This window comes from Amphiprion ocellaris, chromosome 15, assembly GCF_022539595.1.
Source record: "Amphiprion ocellaris isolate individual 3 ecotype Okinawa chromosome 15, ASM2253959v1, whole genome shotgun sequence".
Taxonomy (NCBI): domain Eukaryota; kingdom Metazoa; phylum Chordata; class Actinopteri; family Pomacentridae; genus Amphiprion; species Amphiprion ocellaris.
The window spans coordinates 19,199,719-19,218,580 of record NC_072780.1 but is presented as its reverse complement, the minus strand read 5'-3'; the positions used below and the strand labels follow the sequence as shown (position 1 = coordinate 19,218,580).

The window sequence follows — 18,862 nt, the reverse complement described above, 5'->3', positions numbered from 1 at the left end:
GATAAAAGCGTGGTTGTGTGCAAATTGTGCAGCAAAGAGTTTTCTGATCACTGCAGCACTTCAAGCCGACGGCATCACCTCAATGCAAAATATGTTGCTGTTAGCACCAGAGCTAACGATAGCTACGACAGTCCTGCTAATGGCTAACGGTGTAGCTATCCCATAATAGACCACTTCAGAAGACACTGAAAGTGCTTTAGTTTATAAAAAGTCGTAAAATGTTGAATATAATGGCTATAATTGCATTTTGAATTTGCAGTAATCTGTGAATGTAGTAGACAGATGAAAAATGCAGATAAATAGAAATGAAACAAACATTTTTGTGGTTTAAGTTATTACACTGTCAAAGAGGCGGAACTCGCCCTCGGCAGTAACGTTAAACTACAAAAATGTTTGTCTTTTAATAACTTAATTATAAAGTTCTAGCTAATGAAAAAATATTTTTTTTTTAAACAAAAATTTATATTCCTAAAAAAAAGAACCATCAAAATATATATATTACAAAGTCTGTAATTAATTTTTTTAATCGCATCCCACCAGTAATATATATATATATGTATGTATGTATGTATGTATGTATGTATGTATGTATGTATGTATGTATGTATGTATGTATGTATGTATGTATGTATGTATATATATATATATATATATACACACACATATACACACACACACACACACACACACACACACACACACACACACACACACACACACTATATTGCCAAAAGTATTCTCTCACCCATCCTAATAATCAGAATCAGGTGTTCCAATCACTTCCATGGCCACAGGTGTATAAAATCAAGCACCTAGGCATGGGATGCAGTGGTGTAAAGCACGCTGCCACTGGACTCTAGAGCAGTGGAGACACCTTCTCTGGAGTGACGAATCACACTTCTCCATCTGGCAATCTGATGGACCAGTCTGGGTTTGGTGGTTGCCAGGAGAACGATACTTGTCAGACTGCATTGTGCCAAGTGTAAAGTTTGGTGGAGGGGGGATTATGGTGTGGGCTTGTTTTTCAGGAGCTGGGCTTGGCCCCTTAGTTCCAGTGAAAGGAACTCTGAATGCTTCAGCATACCAAGACATTTTGGACAATTCCATGCTCCCAACTTTGTGGGAACAGTTTGGAGCTGGCCCCTTCCTCTTCCAACATGACTGTGCACCAGTGCACAAAGCAAGGTCCATAAAGACATGGATGACAGAGTCTGGTGTGGATGAACTTGACTGGCCTGCACAGAGTCCTGACCTCAACCTGATAGAACACCTTTGGGATGAATTAGAGCAGAGACTGAGAGCCAGGCCTTCTGGTCCAACATCAGTGTGTGACCTCACAAATGCACTTCTGGAAGAATGGTCAAAAATTCCCATAAACACACTCCTAAACCTTGTGGACAGCCTTCCCAGAAGAGTTGAAGCTGTTATAGCTGCAAAGGGTGGACCAACGTCATGTTGAACACTATGGATTAGGAATGGGATGTCACTTACTTTCATATGTGAGTCTAGGCAGGTGAGCGAATATTTTTGGCAATATAGTGTGTGTGTGTGTCTATATATATATATATATATATATATATATATATATATATATATATATATATATATATATACACACACATATTTATGTTGATGGGTCACCCACTCAACCTGTTGAGCTACCAGGGCGCAGATTATGCCTATATTAGAACAGGTCCCAGCACAAATGGAATGAGAATTTTTCACCACTGCTGCAACAGGTTATTAAAAACAACGGATCACAAATAAAGTAGATCCATCCAGGTCTATTAAAAGTATGTTTATCTGTCCCATTCTCCATCTTCACCCAATAAACACATTTACTGTTTTTAATGTGTAGTTTGTGTATTTATGAAAATGTCTGTTTGAACAGTGTCCTTGAGTGCCGAGAAAGGCGCCTTCAAATAAAATTTATTGTGATTATTATTATCTATTAGGAAGCAGACTTTAATGTTTCCCTGCACACATCCACATGCTGAGGGGCTAGAAGGTAAGATGTCAATGCCTAACCTTGATTTTTTTTTGCTTTGGGCAATAGCTCGTGTGCCTGTTGTGAAAGGATGAAATATTGCTTAATAGCCTTCAGAAAGTAAAGACTCTTGGGAGATATTCTGCTTTGAGTTTGTGAAATTGTCAGACTATATCTATCTGTGTATAGAGAGGGAAACGTTCCACTCACCTCTGGCACTCGCTGGCATGGAGAACCAGGTCCTGGTTGTTCTTGGCGCTGACAGTGAGCTCATGCTCTGTTGGGTTGAAGATGTCGAGCAGCAGATGACACTGGCGGGTGCTGTGGACACAGACATGAGAACTGGCTGTAGATGTATGGAGTAAATACAATATGAAGATGTGTATCTGTTTTGCACAGGCTTCTACTGATGCACAGACACCGTGGACTTTATTAAACAATGAGTTCTTTATACATCATATACAACTGCATAACAAAAAGATCACTTGTGCCTGTCCCTATAGGTCGACTATGCTGCAAACACAACCTATGCATAATGATTTGTTTATGCATGAGGTTACAATTACTTTCTAAAAATACACAGCCACATACATGGACAGAGTGAACGCATGAGATCAAGAGAAGACACGGTGTGAAGTACTCATCAGTCCTTGTCATAACATCAAAGGTGGCGGTGCTTTCATCAGGCCCACAGGCCCGGAGCTGGAGCAGGTCATCTCCACATCATCCCATGCCTGCTTTTCTCATGCAGATCATAAGAGGGCCAATTTGTGATTTAAATAAATACAGGAGAGATGATGCAGGATTTTCAAAGAGTTAATTTTAACCCCCAAGTAGGCAGGGATTTTTTTTCCTCTCAGTAATGACAGATGAAAGGGACGGATATCTCAAAACAGAAACAGGGAACAGACTGTCCAGTGCAGCCAGTGTACTGTTACATAAATAGTTTCTGCAGGTGTACAAGGAAGAATGTGACAGGACCCTATGGAAAAGCAGAGTTATATTATGTGTCATTTTACACAGAATATTCTCACTTTCTGGTGGAGTTGCACATACAGGGTTTGGAAATAGTGTATTGAATATTGCTAAATTGAAATATATGAAATAGAGCATTATAGTCCTAAAATAATATAGCTGTCATATTAGCATGAACAGGCTTAGATGCATGAGTGATTGGACCCGACACTCTTCCATAAGTGGGTCAGAAATGATACGTATAAGAATCAATGTGTTTCTATACTGTTTTTGTCATTTTGGTTAACAATAATAATTAGCGTTATTGTTTTTTATTATATTTTGGTCCACACAAGGTTGATTTCATATTTGAAATATGTTTATTTTTCACTCTATAACAGATTTTGAACATTTTGATAACTGAAAAAGAAGAGTATTGCACTAAACAGTAACAGAAGAATGTTAACTTCCATTTTGTTGACATTTGTCCTCTCTTTTCCTCCACCTGCTGCTACTCTCCATCCCTCCAAGTGTGTGCACTGCATCACCTCTTGTATGATATTATCAGTGATAAAGAGCTTGGGGTAGTAATACAAATATTAAAATTTCTTTAAAAGAATAAAAGATAACTTAAAAATGTAAATGGAATGATCTCAAAAATCTGTTTTTTGAGGAATAGCTGGAATATGAAATGATAAAAAACTTTTAATTACAAAGATATTGCAAGAAAACGACCTCAACGGGTGATTTTTGACCCACTTATGCCTCTAAGGATTAAAAAATATGTCATTTTTGAATTTCTTGTTGCCACAAGGCCATTGTCGAACTGTAGCACATTAAGTGTAGAAAAGTTGGCCAGGACTATAGGGGTAATGCAAAAAAAAGGCGAAAATAATTATATAAATTGATATAAAAATACACGGATGCATCCGTATAGTGTACAAAATAAAATGTAGTAAAGTGAAGTAAATTGAGGTGAGGCAAAGGAGAAAAAGGGAGCAACATTTGATGATTTGATGAGAAGAACACCTTGCCAACTGTCAAGTATGGGGGTGGAAATATTCAGCTTTGGGGTTGTGTGGCAGTCAGTGGTAGAGGAAACACTGCATTAAGTTCATGCAATTGAAAGTAACTGCATTAAAATTTTAAAAAAGGATCATATTTAATGGCTGTTCGCTGCAGGAGTTGTTTACTGCTATTCAACTCTAAAAAAAAAAAAAAAAAATTAACATAATATGGAATTTGCCCAGGGTGCCCCAACTTTTGGAGACAGCTGGAGTCCTTTTTCACTCTGGCATTGAAACACAACACACGATTAACATGGAGGGAAATGTAGCATCCTTCTGACTTATTACAATAAATGGAATCAATCAGCGGAAATCAATGAACAAATGCAAACTAAACAGAGCTCATCATCCCATGTCCCCTCAAGGTCACACTCCCTGCTTCTCTCTGCCTTTTAAATCTCAGGGTTAATGGAGGCTTTAGCAGAGCTTGCCCAACTCACCAATCAACTGCTGTCGCAATTAAAGGAGCATATTTTTTAAGGCCTACCCATGTTTCTTTAATTGTCTTGTTGTCTTTGTTGGCGGACGTGATTAACGGGCTGAACGGGGTTAGGTGCTGATTTATAGGCCGGGGTGTGTAGCAGAGGTGATCAATCAGACCACCGGGTTAAGAAACACAGCCTCATTGCTCATGTGCTTAAGTAACCAAGATAAAGTGAAGGAACAGAGACAGGTACATAGGCAGAGCCAGTGTGGATGTACACCCTGATTAGGGTTCGGAGTTAAAAGACCACAGCATGAGCCTGAAATGATGCTGAACAGTCATGGACAACTTCATTTAAGAATTGTTACTGGGGCTGCTGCAGATTGTCTGGAGACTAAAGCTGAAGATTACGCTTTTGAACTAGTGGGAACTGAATCATAACACTGAATCATTTTAATAAGCACTCTGCTGAGCTACTACACAGGGCACGGAGATCTTAGCTAAATAAATAATTCACAACTGCCAATAGGGTTTCAAACTATTTGTCTCCATTTCAGTCTGTGAATTTTTACATTCCTCTCCAAGAGCAGAGTGAGGGTAGAAAATATCCCCCATGTTTCAAAGGGAACACATATCGAACTGGCTTCTTTGTTCATAGTGTACAAAGCAAATCATCCATCAATGAATGAAATATCAATACTGCCGCCTTATGAACATTTAATGCAGCCCAGAATAAATTTGGTGGTATGTGCTGCTTGTGTATGAACAGCTCTATTCCTGGAAGTTGTAAATGTGGCAAGGGGTAATTTTATGCTACAACCACCATATATATCTGAAGGTAATATTCAAAATGAAAGTTAATTTTAAGGAGGCAGTCGTGAATACAATAGCCCACTCCCGCAGAGCATTTCAGGTACAGCTGGTGTTTCGCCAAAGGACAGAAAAGGCGAGTTAATGAATGCCACTGTCTATTCCAGAGGACCGCCAACACTAACAAATGAACCACGAGGTCAGCATTTTGCTCTGATTAATTTGAAGAAGAGTCCGTTGCAGTCGAGTAACTCTCTAAACCTGCCAAATATTCTCATTCCAATGTGACCACAAACGGGCACAAACACAAAACAAGCACCACATTTAAGGGCCACAGTCTGGTCATCTGTGTTTCTACACAGATTATAAGAGAACAGATCTGTCACAGTGTGTTGGGACACTGACTGGGCATTAGCAGGGCCTGGAGACGTTGTGGTAAGGTAGTGGGCGGTGAAAATGGGACATACTGGCGACAGGACAGGCTGGTGAATGAAGGCTGGTTCCGTGCTCGGCAGGAGTTTGGACTCACTGAGGACTGTGGCTGAGAGATGCAAACACAGCACAGCACAGTCCATCCTTAACAACGGCAGCCATTCTCTTCACAACATCATGGCAGGACAGAGGAGCAGCTACAGTGAGCGGCTCATCTCACTGTGTGCAGGACTGAGTGGTACAGGAGATCCTTTGTCCCCACAGCCATCACACTCTATAACACCTCATTCAAGAGCAGTGGTTCATGACTTGATCCGTTGACCGCAACATTCTTGTGTCTCTGTTCAACCGTGCAATAAACAATTAACCTGGGCCACCAGGACCCATGCACCACAACCCTCCTATGTACACTACAGTTCAAAAGTTTGTGGTCACTTAGAAATGTCCTCATTTTTGAAAGAAAAGCAGTTTTTTCAATGAAGATAACATTAAATTGATGAGAAATACAGTCTAAACATTGTTAATGTGGTATTGTAGCTGGAAATGGCAGACATTTAATGGAATATCTACATAGAGGTACAGAGGAACATTTCCAGCAACCATCACTCCTGTGTTCTAATGCTACATTGTGTTAGCTAATGGTGTTGAAAGGCTAACTGATGATTAGAAAACCCTTGTGCAATTATGTTAGCTCATGAATAAAAGTGTGAGTTTTCATGGAAAACATGAAATTGTCTGGGTGACCCCAAACTTTTGAACTGCAGTGTACACTTTAGTTCTACTTTTCGCATTGCACCTTGTACATTGTAACAATCTATTTTACTATTTGCTGTACTCTCATAATACCCTATTTAGTGTAAATACCACCAGCGTACACCTTATCGTAAATACCAACACCTTTGTGCACATTTCTGTAAATACCGACATTTTTGGCACCTTATTGCTGTTTCTTCAACCAGCACAATTTGCACAACAATTGCATGCTCTTTAATGCATTCCTTTCTTATCTATCTGTATCTATCTACACTGTGTGAAGAACCAAAAACACAAAGATCAATAGAGCTGGGCCTACACCTCAGTCAATTCTGCAAATCTCCAGTCAATTGGTGCTGATTTTGCAGCCCTACTCTGGAACAAAAACGGAACAAAAATGTTCTCTGCATACAAAATGTAATGGCATGAATTAGCCTTGTTGGATTTAGAGTACTGTCAATGAAAAGATATTTTTAGCTACAGGAGCCAATAAGGAACAGCTGACTCTACTCCTATGTCCACATTTACAGATGCAGTTAGTGAGGTTAGAAAAGAGGGCGTGAAATTTTGCTAAAAGCCACCCGTTGGCTTTCCAGCACCTGGAACATTTCAAGTAATACATTACAAATCATAAATAATCACACACCATGAGAAAAGAGGAAAACATTAAGATTCTGGAATTAAACAGAAGGCAATCTGCAGAAAAAAACTTGGCCTTGGGGAGCACTGAGCAAGACACTAACTTGAAACATAGAATCAGTGGTCAAATGGTCAAGAAAAGGTTGACAGAAAACGATATCAGAGTGATGACAGGGAATCTGGAGATTGACACAAAAAACAGCAGAGCAAAAATCCAGCATAGACAAGCAGAAAGTTTGCTAATAGTGACAACAACTGTTTAATTGCTGTGGTGGCATATAAAATCATCGACATTGATGACTGAGAAAGAGCTTGACAAACTGTGGACATGCCACTTATTGTTAAAAATGTAAAACAAAACCAAAAATGTAGAAATTGTCAAAATCTTTTGTCACTTGTTTATGCCATTTCCAGCCAGAATAAACCCACAGGTCATATAAAATTCCATTACAAATCTAAATTTTGCCTGGGTCTAAAAAATATCGGGGGCTTTGTAGTACATTTAAAGATTCAAAAGTAATATTTCTTTCCAGAAACTGAACAATAAATGGCACCTAATGTCAAAAGTTTTCATGAGGTCTATTTCTTTTGTGTCAGCTGCAGGCAGCAGAACAGTGGACAGTGGTCCATATAGGAGCTGCAGAGTTTTGGAATTACTCAAAAGCAAAAGATGATACACTTTCACAAAAACACAGATGAGGATCAGTTAATTTCCCTCTGTAGAGCAATGCGTTTTTCTGGGGAAAAACAGTGCTGAGTGAATGGGATTTGAACAGGTCCCTGTGAAGTATAGGTCACCAACTATTTCACACTTTATGGATCTCTGTCACTTTCTTTAACAAATCTGTCATCTTACATCTGGCCTAACCCCTGGAGCAGGTCCTCTGCATGGAAAAAGAACGTGGGCAGTGAATTGTGTAATCAGCATCACAGAAGAAAAGGTCAAGGAGGATGCATATGGAGAAAACACATATTCTCTGGAACCTGCATTTAGCTGGCAGTTGACTTAGACTATAGACAATGTTATATAGTGGAGATATGTTTATATAGGCTCCTAGAAAAATGTACTGAAAAGTACATGCATGAAAAAGCAATAGAAACACAGAGAATAATAATGTATATGGGAGGGAAATTATACTATAGGCAATAGCATGTATAAAAAGAAGAAAAGCACTCAGAGAGCGCAGTTTGTTAATTAGTTATTGATGATCAGAAGTCTTGGCAACATAGAATGTGGCCTTTTAATACAGATGAACCCACAAACAAAATGACCTTGCGCTGAGCACAGGCGTGTGTTATGCATGTGCACGTTATGTACAGATACCAAATTGCGTGACCTAAATATGTACCGGGTGGCGGGAATTGATGACCCTCAGAAACACCCCCACAATTTAATAAACTGCTCCTTGTGTCATTTCCAACGAAGAAGTTCCAATAAGTCCGCAGTGGTGGATTTGTAGTAGGATCACAATCATGTGATTGTCAGCAGGCAGCTGATGTAGTGTTCACTTGTTGTCATAGTTACAGTGACACCATCCTGCTATCTCGCAATGATACACAACTTTTTAACAAATCCGTGGATCCGGACAATAAGCTGCATCAATGCCAATATCTAATCAGTTTGTCCTTGTGTCATTTCTGACCTTCCCTGAAAATTTTACCCAAATCCGATAGTTTGTTTTTGAGTAATTTTGCAGGCAGGCGGGCGGACGGACGGACAGACGTCGTTCATCACATAACTCCACTGTGTTCCTTGGCTGAGTAATAAACATTTTGGCAAAGAGAGCAACAAAGGAGGGTAAGGAAGAGGCAAACAGAGATGAGAAATTAGGTGTGAATCAAGTCATGAGACAAACAGCAGAAGGACAAAACAGAGTAAGAAGAAACATTATAAAAATGATAATAATGATCTCTTAAGGGGGAATTAAATTTTACTTTTCCCTTTAAAGATGAATAATTGTGTCAAGCACTACATTGCTATGTGGCTTGTTTCAAGGTGACTAGTCTTTATTTTTCAGAGCGAGGTATTTCGTTTCTTTTTTTTTTGCTAGAACAATGAAGAAACTAATCTGATTATATTGCACATCCCTTCTGGTTTTATGCACCTACAAGCGTCAAGTTGAAGTTTCAATTTTAGGCGTCTGTCACTGGATGCTAAAAGTCCAATGAATCTTAGGATTTGTTGGGTTTCTATGTCACCTTAATTCTTTCCCTCTTGCTAATATGGAATAATGCTGGTGTTATATATTGTTATAATACTGTAAATCCTTAACCTTAGTGTTTAATTCAGTGAGATACATTTTAATAATAAATAATATCGTCTGTATCTTCCTGAATATTTAAACATGTTACATAAATTTGCAACATTAGTCTCATTTCTACTGCAAAGCACTTTGACTCAACATCTGTTGTTTTAAATTTGCTTAGATAAATAGTAGTGATTTGACTTCATTTTTAAGACAAGGCACTGCTCATAAAAAGCGACACATTCATTTAAAACTCGTATTTTTTTCTTTATTTTTTTCTTTATTTTTTTCAGTTGAGATTAGTGAGTGTTAGAAATTTAGAATTTATTTTGTCTTGTGTTTAGCAGAAGGTTTGTTGCAGTGAAAACAGGGAAAGTCAGAAACAGCGAGACAGAGAGAATAACTAGTTCTGAAGAAAAAATACAGAATCTGGAAAGTCAGGAAGAGGAAGAAGTAAATGAGATACAGAGGTTGCAATCCATCAGTGTAACTAAAAAAATACTCTGCATCAGAAACTTAAAATACAAAGAGGTGGATATGACACTTTTTTAGAGTTTTAATTTGCTGCTATGGAAATAATAATAATCCATTATACTGTAAGATGTAAATGTCATATTTTTAACTGCTACACTATATAAACAGAGTCATGATATGCTGTTGACAATGAGAGCACTGTTAGAAAAAAAAGCCATGTGAAAAGGCATTTAAGGGAATAGATGAGAAATGCTGCGAGGCTGACATGGTAGTAGAGGTAGAAGTACAGTGGAAAAAAAAAAGAGAGAGAGGAAGATAAAAGAGAAGACAACGATCCAGAAGGAACAGCAGAGGCTGAGGTCATTTCAGAGTGAGTTCAGCTTTGGTGAACCCTGACACATGAAGCTGCACTGCCGACCGACTGCTGACTTTCCAAAACTGTATCATTTATCTTACTAGCTGTGTTGAAAATATTTCCTTGTGCTGCAAAGCAGGATAGCATGTTAGCTGGTGGCAAAAGGTGCTTTCACTGGGCACTAATGGTGGAATAACAGATGGTAAGAATGAGTAACGGCTAAGGAAACCAAGACGGAGATAGAAGAAAGGGGGATCAGAGTGCTACAGTGTGACAGGCGGCTTTATCTTCGTGAAGCTATATATCCCTGAGGCACAGCGAGTTTTTTTCCTTACCTGCACCTGTTGGATATTTTAGTGACTTGCCACGAATTGCAGTCAGAGGAGGGTCACAGCAGGAGTGTATTTCAACGTTAGTTCAAAGATCAGCCACAGTTTATGCCACACACTTTTGAAATCAGGTCATGAGGGATTGCTTTTTCAGGAGTTGATGCATTTATTGCATAGAAACGGTATATTTAGATGGCAGAAAATATGCAAATCTGTCTCAAAATTTATGTTCCTATAAGGGCTGGGCACGTTAAGGCATGCCCCGCGTTAACGAAAACACAAATTGTCGATAGTTATGACCTGTCCATCAGGCAGCTTGTAGCTCTTCTCCAGGGATGAAGAAGAGAATATAGTACATTTAAACTGTTTTTATTTTTTTCAAAACAGGAAATACCCTTCTGTTATGGTGTTCTGTAACGTGTTAACAGGGAACGTAAAAACTACAGAATATATCCCCCCAAAGTCATGTCCTTTTCCACAGTGTAAGCTGATCCCTTCGTACCCCACAGTGTTTAGAAGAGCATTCCAATTTTCTAAGCATGATATCCCAATTTTCCTAAGTGGAATTGGCTGGTTTTATTCCTTTGGGAATCGGGAGAGATAAAGACTTGACTGGCTCTAGAGGCAACCAAAAAAAGCACTATAACTGGTCAATGCGTGTACGTTAATGCGTTAATATGCCTCGTTAACGTGTCAACGTGCCCAGCCCTAGTTCCTATACAACTAAACTGCATTCTCAACAATATTTTGAAAGAAGTTGATTTTCCTGCTCCATGTGTTTGCGATATATCATGAATATACTTCATATCAACATATCTTTGCTATTTTCATTGTTTGACCGTTGCTTCTTTACAGTCAACCAACCATACATTAGATGGGGTGGGACGCATCACTCTGGTAGCCCAGAAAATAGAGGAGAAGCTTCAAATTTGTTGTGAAAGGGTAATACTTTAAACAGAACTGTGATATTTTCCTAAACCTGTTGAAGTAGTTTTGGTATTTAAACCTACCCAAGCTTTTAACATGTAGTGACTGTTTTGTGTGCTGACCAAACTGTGATATTTTCCAATAAATCCAAGGAAAATGGTCCCTCACAATACATGAACCCTGATTTTCTGGGTGGAAGTCGACTTTGTGGCTCTTTCACACTGGAAGTCTTTCCTGCTTTTCACAGTCTGACCTTTTGAAAATACACTTCTTTCAAAATGAAATGATGTTTCTTTCAAATATAAATGACAGTGCAATTTAGCTGTATAGGAATAGAATTTTGGGGATATTTTGAGGTGTTGGAAATAAGGTAAAGACAGATGCAGCTATATTTCCCTAGTTGGATTTGGATGGTCAGCACCTTATCTTCTGGGTCCACGCATCTGTTCAGTGCTATATGCTCATGTCCTTTATTTGGTTCACACCCAGACACATAAACCACCCCATAATTACAAAACCTCCACCACACATTCTTTACCCAGTAGAAATGTATAACTACACAGAGAAAAAAACACAGATTTATTCTGATTTTGGCAGTGGCACCAGGAAGCCAGAACAAAGATTAATGCTGGATTCTACCAGCGTCTGTGTTGCTCTGCAGCTGGCATGTATGAGGACGTCCATTTCAGCTGATTAACGTCTTATGCAGCCATCTGAAGGTGGCAGGTATGTGTTCCATCAGCAGTCACTAACTGGACATTGTCAAAGCCTGATTACACAAACCAAATCCACTGGTTACTTTCATTAAATCTTACATAACCACCATTAAGCGGTTGCTACACGACTGCACAAATTTCTGTGCTTTTGGTAAGTTTTTTGTGAACATCACACTTTGGATTCCAAGCTGGGGAAATCATCAGGACTGTTGGATATAGAAGTTCTATGTTTTTTTCGGTATAAGCCACTCAATATTCTAAAACATAAAATAAAACTCTCTAAGCTTAAAGTCACCTAAGTCCCTTAGAACCACCACTTTACTGTTTATATTTTAAATGATTAAAAAAATACAGAAGTCACAAATTCAATTACAAAAAATGTAAACCTGCAATATAATCAGCCACATAGTGCTGAACAGTAGAATAACTGATATTTTTGTAAGTATATTGGATACATTTTATACTGATCCACAGCTTGCAAAGCATAAACATGATCATGAGTAGAAATGATCAGATTACCCGCACCGTGCATCCATATAAGAATATAAGCTTCCTTTTGGGAGAAACTCCTCTTTCCATCTACAGTCCATTAACTTACTAGCAGTATGTCACAGCTGGGAGAGCAGTGCTTTAAAAGAGTATTGAGAGGCAGTGTTAAGTTTAAAGGTTGTGTCTTAGAACCTTACAATAATACAAAAGGAAAAAACTCAAAAAAAATATTTTATTGGTTTCTGGTTGTATTCGGAATATACACCAATCAGACACAACATTATCACCACCTGTCTAATATTGTGTTGGTCCCCCTTTTGCTGCCAAAACAGCCCTGAACCATCAAGGTGTGGACTCCACTAGACCCCTGAAGGTGTACTGCGGACTCGTTTGTCCAGCACATCCCACAGACGCTCGACTGGATTGAGATCTGGGGAATTTGGAGGCCAAGCCAACACCTCAAATTCATTGTTGTGCTCCTCAAACCATTCCTCAACCATTTTTGCTTTGTGGCATGGTGCATTATCCTGCTGAGGCCACAGCCATCAGGGAATACCATTTCCATGAAAGGGTTTACATGGTCTGCAACAATGCTCAGGTAGATGGTGCATGCCAAAGTAACATCCACATGGATGGCAGGACCCAAGGTTTCCCATCAGAACATTATCCAAAGGATCACACTGTGTCCTCCGGCTTGCCTTCTTTCCATACTGCATCCTGGTACCATGTGTTCCCCAGGTAAGTGACGCGCACGCACCTGGCCATTCACGTGATTGAAAACAAAACGTGATTCACCAGACCAGGCCATCTTCGTCCACTGCTCTGTGGTCCAGTTCTGATGTCCACGTGTTCATTGTTGGTGCTTTCAGTGGTGCACAAGGGTCAGCACCGTGCCTTGACTGGTCTTTGGCTATGCAGCCCCATAAAAAACAAACTGTGATGCCTGTGTGTTCTGACACCTTTACATCAGAACCAGCATTAACTTCCTCAGCAATTAGAGGAACGGTAGCTCGTCGGTTGGATCAGACCACATGGGCAGCTTTCGCTCCTTAGACGCAATAGTTTACCTTTGGCATGCATGATCCTGCCACCAGAAAACTAGTTGCCCTTTCTTCGACCGCTTTTGGTAGCAACTCACCACTAGGAACACCTCACACACCAGCTGTTTTGAAGATACTCTGACCCGCTCGTCCAGCAATCACAATTTTTCCCTTGTCAAAGTCACTCACGCTGCCTTTTTTTTCCTCTTTCCAGCACATCAGCGTCATGACTGACTGTTCACTTGCTTCCTAATATATCCCACCTCCTGGCAGGTGCCATTATAACAAGATAAACAATGTTATTCATTTCACCTGTCAGTGGTTTTAACTTTGGGCTAAACAGTGTAAGTGACATTTTTGATGTCACTGGTAGTGGTGAAAGATAAGAAGAAACCTGCACAATGTGACCTGCTTCAAACAAATAAAGTAAGATCCAACTTTGAGATGAACAGCTTATGGATTCAATTTCAAATATTTCCTTTGATAATTTGGGCTAGGATTGGAAATAGCAATAATTATTTTCTGATCATTTGCTTGACTCAATTACTGAAAAGACTTTCAGAATACATAGCATTGTGAAATATGTAAAAATGTAGTACATAATTTGTAAGAAAGCCAAGGTGGCATCATCAGATTGTATTGTTTTGCCAATAGGAAAAATCATGGAAAACCAAAGTTAAAATAATGATTATTATAGCCAATGTGAAAAGTCAGTGAAATGATATAATGGCAAAGATAAAGCAGGAAAAGGAGAGAAAAGGTTAGATGAATGGGACCAAGGTTACAAAAAATAAAAAGGTGAGCAGTGCTGCAGATCAAGAGACATGAAGGAAAAGAAAGGAAAAACTGAGAGCAGAGAGATGAAGAGCTGAGGCAAAGGAAAGCAGCAGAAGTCAGAACAAAGGAGAGAGAAAGCCAATGAGGGAAGAAGTTACGGAAAAATGTACTGTCGAACAGCTGAAGAGACGATGAAAAGAAAGAAGGCAAATGGTGGAGACAAAAGTCTTAATGAAAGGAGATACTGCACCGCTGCACAGTTTAGGAAGTGAGGACATCACAGCTAAATCTCACACTACAACTAACAAGAACTATGACTTTCAAAAAGTAAGTATGATTTCTTTTGTTGGTGTTTTTGGAAAGAGAGAGAGAGAGAGAGATAAAGCAATGGAAGGATAGATAAGAGCAAGGCGAGGGAGAGGAACACAAAAACAGATCGAAAAGATAAGTTGCTGTATTATTGAACAATTTCATACCACCACTACCAAATTCTCTTTTAACTCCCAGCCAAGAGAAAAATTCAATAGCACTTATCACAAGTTAAGTGTGTTACAGGCCTTTAACATCTACCCTTCCAGGGGGAAATTCAAAGGAAATTCAAACAAATCATTTCTGAATGTGTGTGCAGAGAGCAGGTAAATGAGCATTAGATTTGTGAATGGCTGTTATTACATTCTTTAACGTAGCTAATATATGAGAGAGTACTTAGTGTGGATCTTTGTGGCCTGCAGCATGTTCTTATTCTTAAAGGGTTTAAATGTAATATTAGAAAATCCACTGACAGGCTCCTCTATTTTAACTGAAGCATTTCAATTTAACAAGGGTCCTCCACAAAACACACTGTCTTCATATATAGGAACCTTCAGGGTCTGAGGGAAGTAAGTTAGACAAACACAGATATTACTGTTTAGCAGGATTAGGGTTGAGGAAAGGTTGGAATTTTTTGATACTGGCGTGGGTCGATTACTTGGACTTTGGAGGTGGAAGAAGTGCTTTCCTTTAAGGATAAATACCAGTACCACAGTGCAAAAGTACTCAATTACATGTAAAAATGCTGCATTCAAATATTACTTCAGTAAAATACTAAAGTATTAGCGCTGAAATGTAACCTAAAATACCAAAAGTCCCCTTTGGCTGATATGTTATTATCTATTGTATTATTTCTAATTGTTAGGAGTCATGCATCAGGGTGTGGTTCAGTGGATACCAGCCTAAAGGAGAAGCGTTTCCACATAATCATGATGGAAATCTGCATCATCGTGTGATAAATAGGGAAAGAAGAAAAGAAAAGTTCTTTCAAACACATTATTATTGTAGTCTGCACTATTATATTTTGTTTAGCTATATGGGAAATGCTACTGATCTGGCAAATGAGGCCATGCCTGTACCAGCTCCTATTTGTATCTAACGCAGTCTGCATGTCTGTCACATTTTGTGAAAACAACAACACACTAAGTACTTCTCTGTATTTTCAGTATTGCCTCTGACCCCACACCTTCTGCAGCAATTAATTATTTGGAACCGACATCTGAAACAAACTAACTGTTCCCAACTAGACACAGTTTTTGAAAAGGGTTTCAAGTCAAAAACGCAGATGAACGACAGTTTAATAATTAACAATGTGTTGCATTTTATGAATAGAATATATTCTGTGTGGGCTTTTTTGTGTAAAATCATAAACTGAAAAGTAAACAGTAACCATGAGTCAGGTAAATGTGGGCAGTTAAAAAAGAAAATATTTCTCTCTTTGTTATCGTGTATCACTGAAGTAGATAACATCGAATAGATGGAAATCCTTATGTTAGCTATACTTGCTAATTCTGTACAGGAGTACAAAGGCTGCAGGGTTGGGCTGCACCTATTGCAGCTGACACAGGGCGGGAGGCGAGTAAACATCCTGGACAGGTTGCCAGTCAATCACAGGGGAACACAGATGGCAGGTAACCAGTCATGCTCTGATTCACACATCTACAGGCAATTTAGAGTGACCAATTAAACTAGCATGCATGTCTTTAGCATGCATGTCTTTAGCATGTACAAAGATGCAGGAGCACCTGCAGAACGCCCACACCACACACAGGCCTGCTGGCTGGTTTAACTCCAGCACCTTCTTCCTGTGCACCTACAGCGCTAAGCCACTGTGCCAGCATTGACATAATATGAAAAGAAACAATTTAGCCTTTAAATTGATTCATATGGAAAGAAAAAAAAGGGCAACAATCTCAGCAAACATTTCATACTACTTTTTAGTTGCAGCCAGTAATGCTATTTCAGTGTAAAACTTGTTGGACAAGTGATGATCAAAAAATTTAGAGAATGTGACAACAAAACTCAAAAATTTGCACGGTCTCTTTTTGGAGCAACATAGTGCTCCCAGTGCTTCTGCAACACTTGATCGGAATTTTTTGATCATCCCATGTATTGAATGGACCTTATCATTGGAGCACGCTGAGTTTACTATTACACTACCATTCAAATGTTTTGGGACACCCAGAAAATTTCATGTTTTCCACAAAAACTCACACTTTTATTCATGTGCTAAGGGTTTTCTGATCATCAGTTAGCCTTTCAACACCATTAGCTAACACAATGTAGCATTAGAACACAGGAGTGATGGTTACTAGAAATGTTCCTCTGTACCTCTATGTAGATATTCCATTAAACATTAGCCGTTTCCAGCTAGACTAATCATTTACCACATTAACAATGTCTAGACTGTATTTCTGATTAATTTAATGTTATCTTCATTGAAAAAAAAATGCTTTTCTTTCAAAAGTAAGGACATTTGTAAGTGACCCCAAACTTTTGAACGGTCATGTATAGTCAATTATATAGCCCATAATCTACCTGAAAAGGTTTATTGTAGACAAGAGTAAAGCAAAGGGGAAAAGTTAAGTCCCTTCAGCTCTTACCACACCTCAAACTATCCAGAGAATGGATATCTGTCTTTGAGTCAAGAGGGTTCTTGCATTTTTTTATGTGCTAAGGTTTTTTAAGTTTTTTTTTTTTTTTAGTTTGACAGGTCAGTGAGAGCCAATAACCCATGATGTGGCCCTGTAAAGCCCACTGAGTCACTAAATGCAATACTGAGCTACACAAATAAAGTTTATTTGACTTGAGAAGACTTGTTATGATCGGCAGCAGCCCCCCCTAAATCCCTCTAAAGCCTTCAATTTCAATACATTTCGAATGTTTTGAGATTTGGTTGAGAGCCAATGAATACTGTATGTCAGAGTAGCGAGGCAGAAAATGCTAAGGGTGCGGTAGAGGTAAGGAAGAGGGGGGTGGCGATTACAGGGTGATGGTATAGCAGCCAGTGCAGCATATCTATCAGCGCTGAGCCAAGATGGATGGCTTAAACTGCAGATATTATTACAGCTAATGATTCACCTCAAGTGGCCATTACTCTGCTACGATCTGTCTCCCTCGCTTGGAGTTTTTTCATGAGAGTTGGGGAGCTGAAAAGTGAAGTGAAGCGAGACGCTGGGAATGTGTGTGAGTGAGGATGGGTGAGGGTGTCTACAGTAATGTATGTTTATGCGCCTAAGAGAGGGAATGTGAGAGCTTGGAACTATCCACTCAGTATCCATTCAAATCTGCCACTATCTGACCTGTCAGTGAAAATAGCATGTTCTTCGGTTTGGTTAGCAATAATGTCATAGGAAGAGTGGATGCAGCGGTAAAAGAGGAGGTCGATATCTATCCACTAAATAGAGAGAGGAAAATTATATTGTATGCGAGATAAAACGAGGCCTTAGAATTGAGATTTATTACCAATTATAAGGACAAGAGCAGCTGTGAGACAGATTATTCGTAGCTTGTCTGGTACTCCAGTGAAGTGGAGAGTGAAGGCAGAGTTGTGTTGTTACTAATGTGAGGGTTTGAATGATCAAACCAAAGTAATAACCCAGATACAAAAAGGGCATGCAAGTTGAAAGAACAGAACGTGATGTAAGGTGACCCTGAATGTCAAGACTGCTTTGAAAACCATAATATCAAATAAGGCATCAAAACATTTTCTTCAGAACATTAATTCAATAATTAGAAGTTTTTAGCCTCTTTTTAGTGTCTGTTTTGATGTTCCAGAAGGTAACTGCCCTCTGAAAAATGCTGTTTCAAACAGCAGCGAGCAGCTCTTCTCAGTAAAAAAAGGTTTTGATAAACTGACTGTGCACTACTTGTCCAGCGCCACACAACTGACAAAATTAGCAATTAGCTGTAAAAATATTATGTGAACAGAAACAGAACTCTAGGTAAATGCTGCTGTTGGAAGTATAAGCATGGCAACAGATTGCTGACATGATCACCTTACAGAGTGATTCAACAGTGCCTGAATATCTGGTATCTGTTAACTTCCTTTTTTTTTTTTTTTTTTTTTTACTGCTCTGCTTGCTGCAGAAATGCACATATGTACTCCAGTGACATCACTTTTGAAAGAGTGAT

General features: G+C 39.0%; 1 protein-coding gene across 6 annotated transcripts in view; it reads right to left on the bottom strand.

Annotated features, from left to right (window-relative positions):
- Nucleotides 1–18,862, bottom strand: part of trappc9 (trafficking protein particle complex subunit 9) — a 267,319-nt gene that overhangs the window by 119,282 nt on the left and 129,175 nt on the right. For all 6 annotated transcript variants that reach the window (XR_008604175.1, XM_055018005.1, XM_055018009.1 and 3 more), the window contains one exon: nucleotides 2,198–2,308. Coding sequence is in view for 5 of the 6 variants with exons in the window: in XM_055018005.1 (XP_054873980.1) it covers nucleotides 2,198–2,308 (111 nt within the window). In the remaining variant the exon portion in view is untranslated. The remainder of the gene's footprint in view (nucleotides 1–2,197; nucleotides 2,309–18,862) is intronic.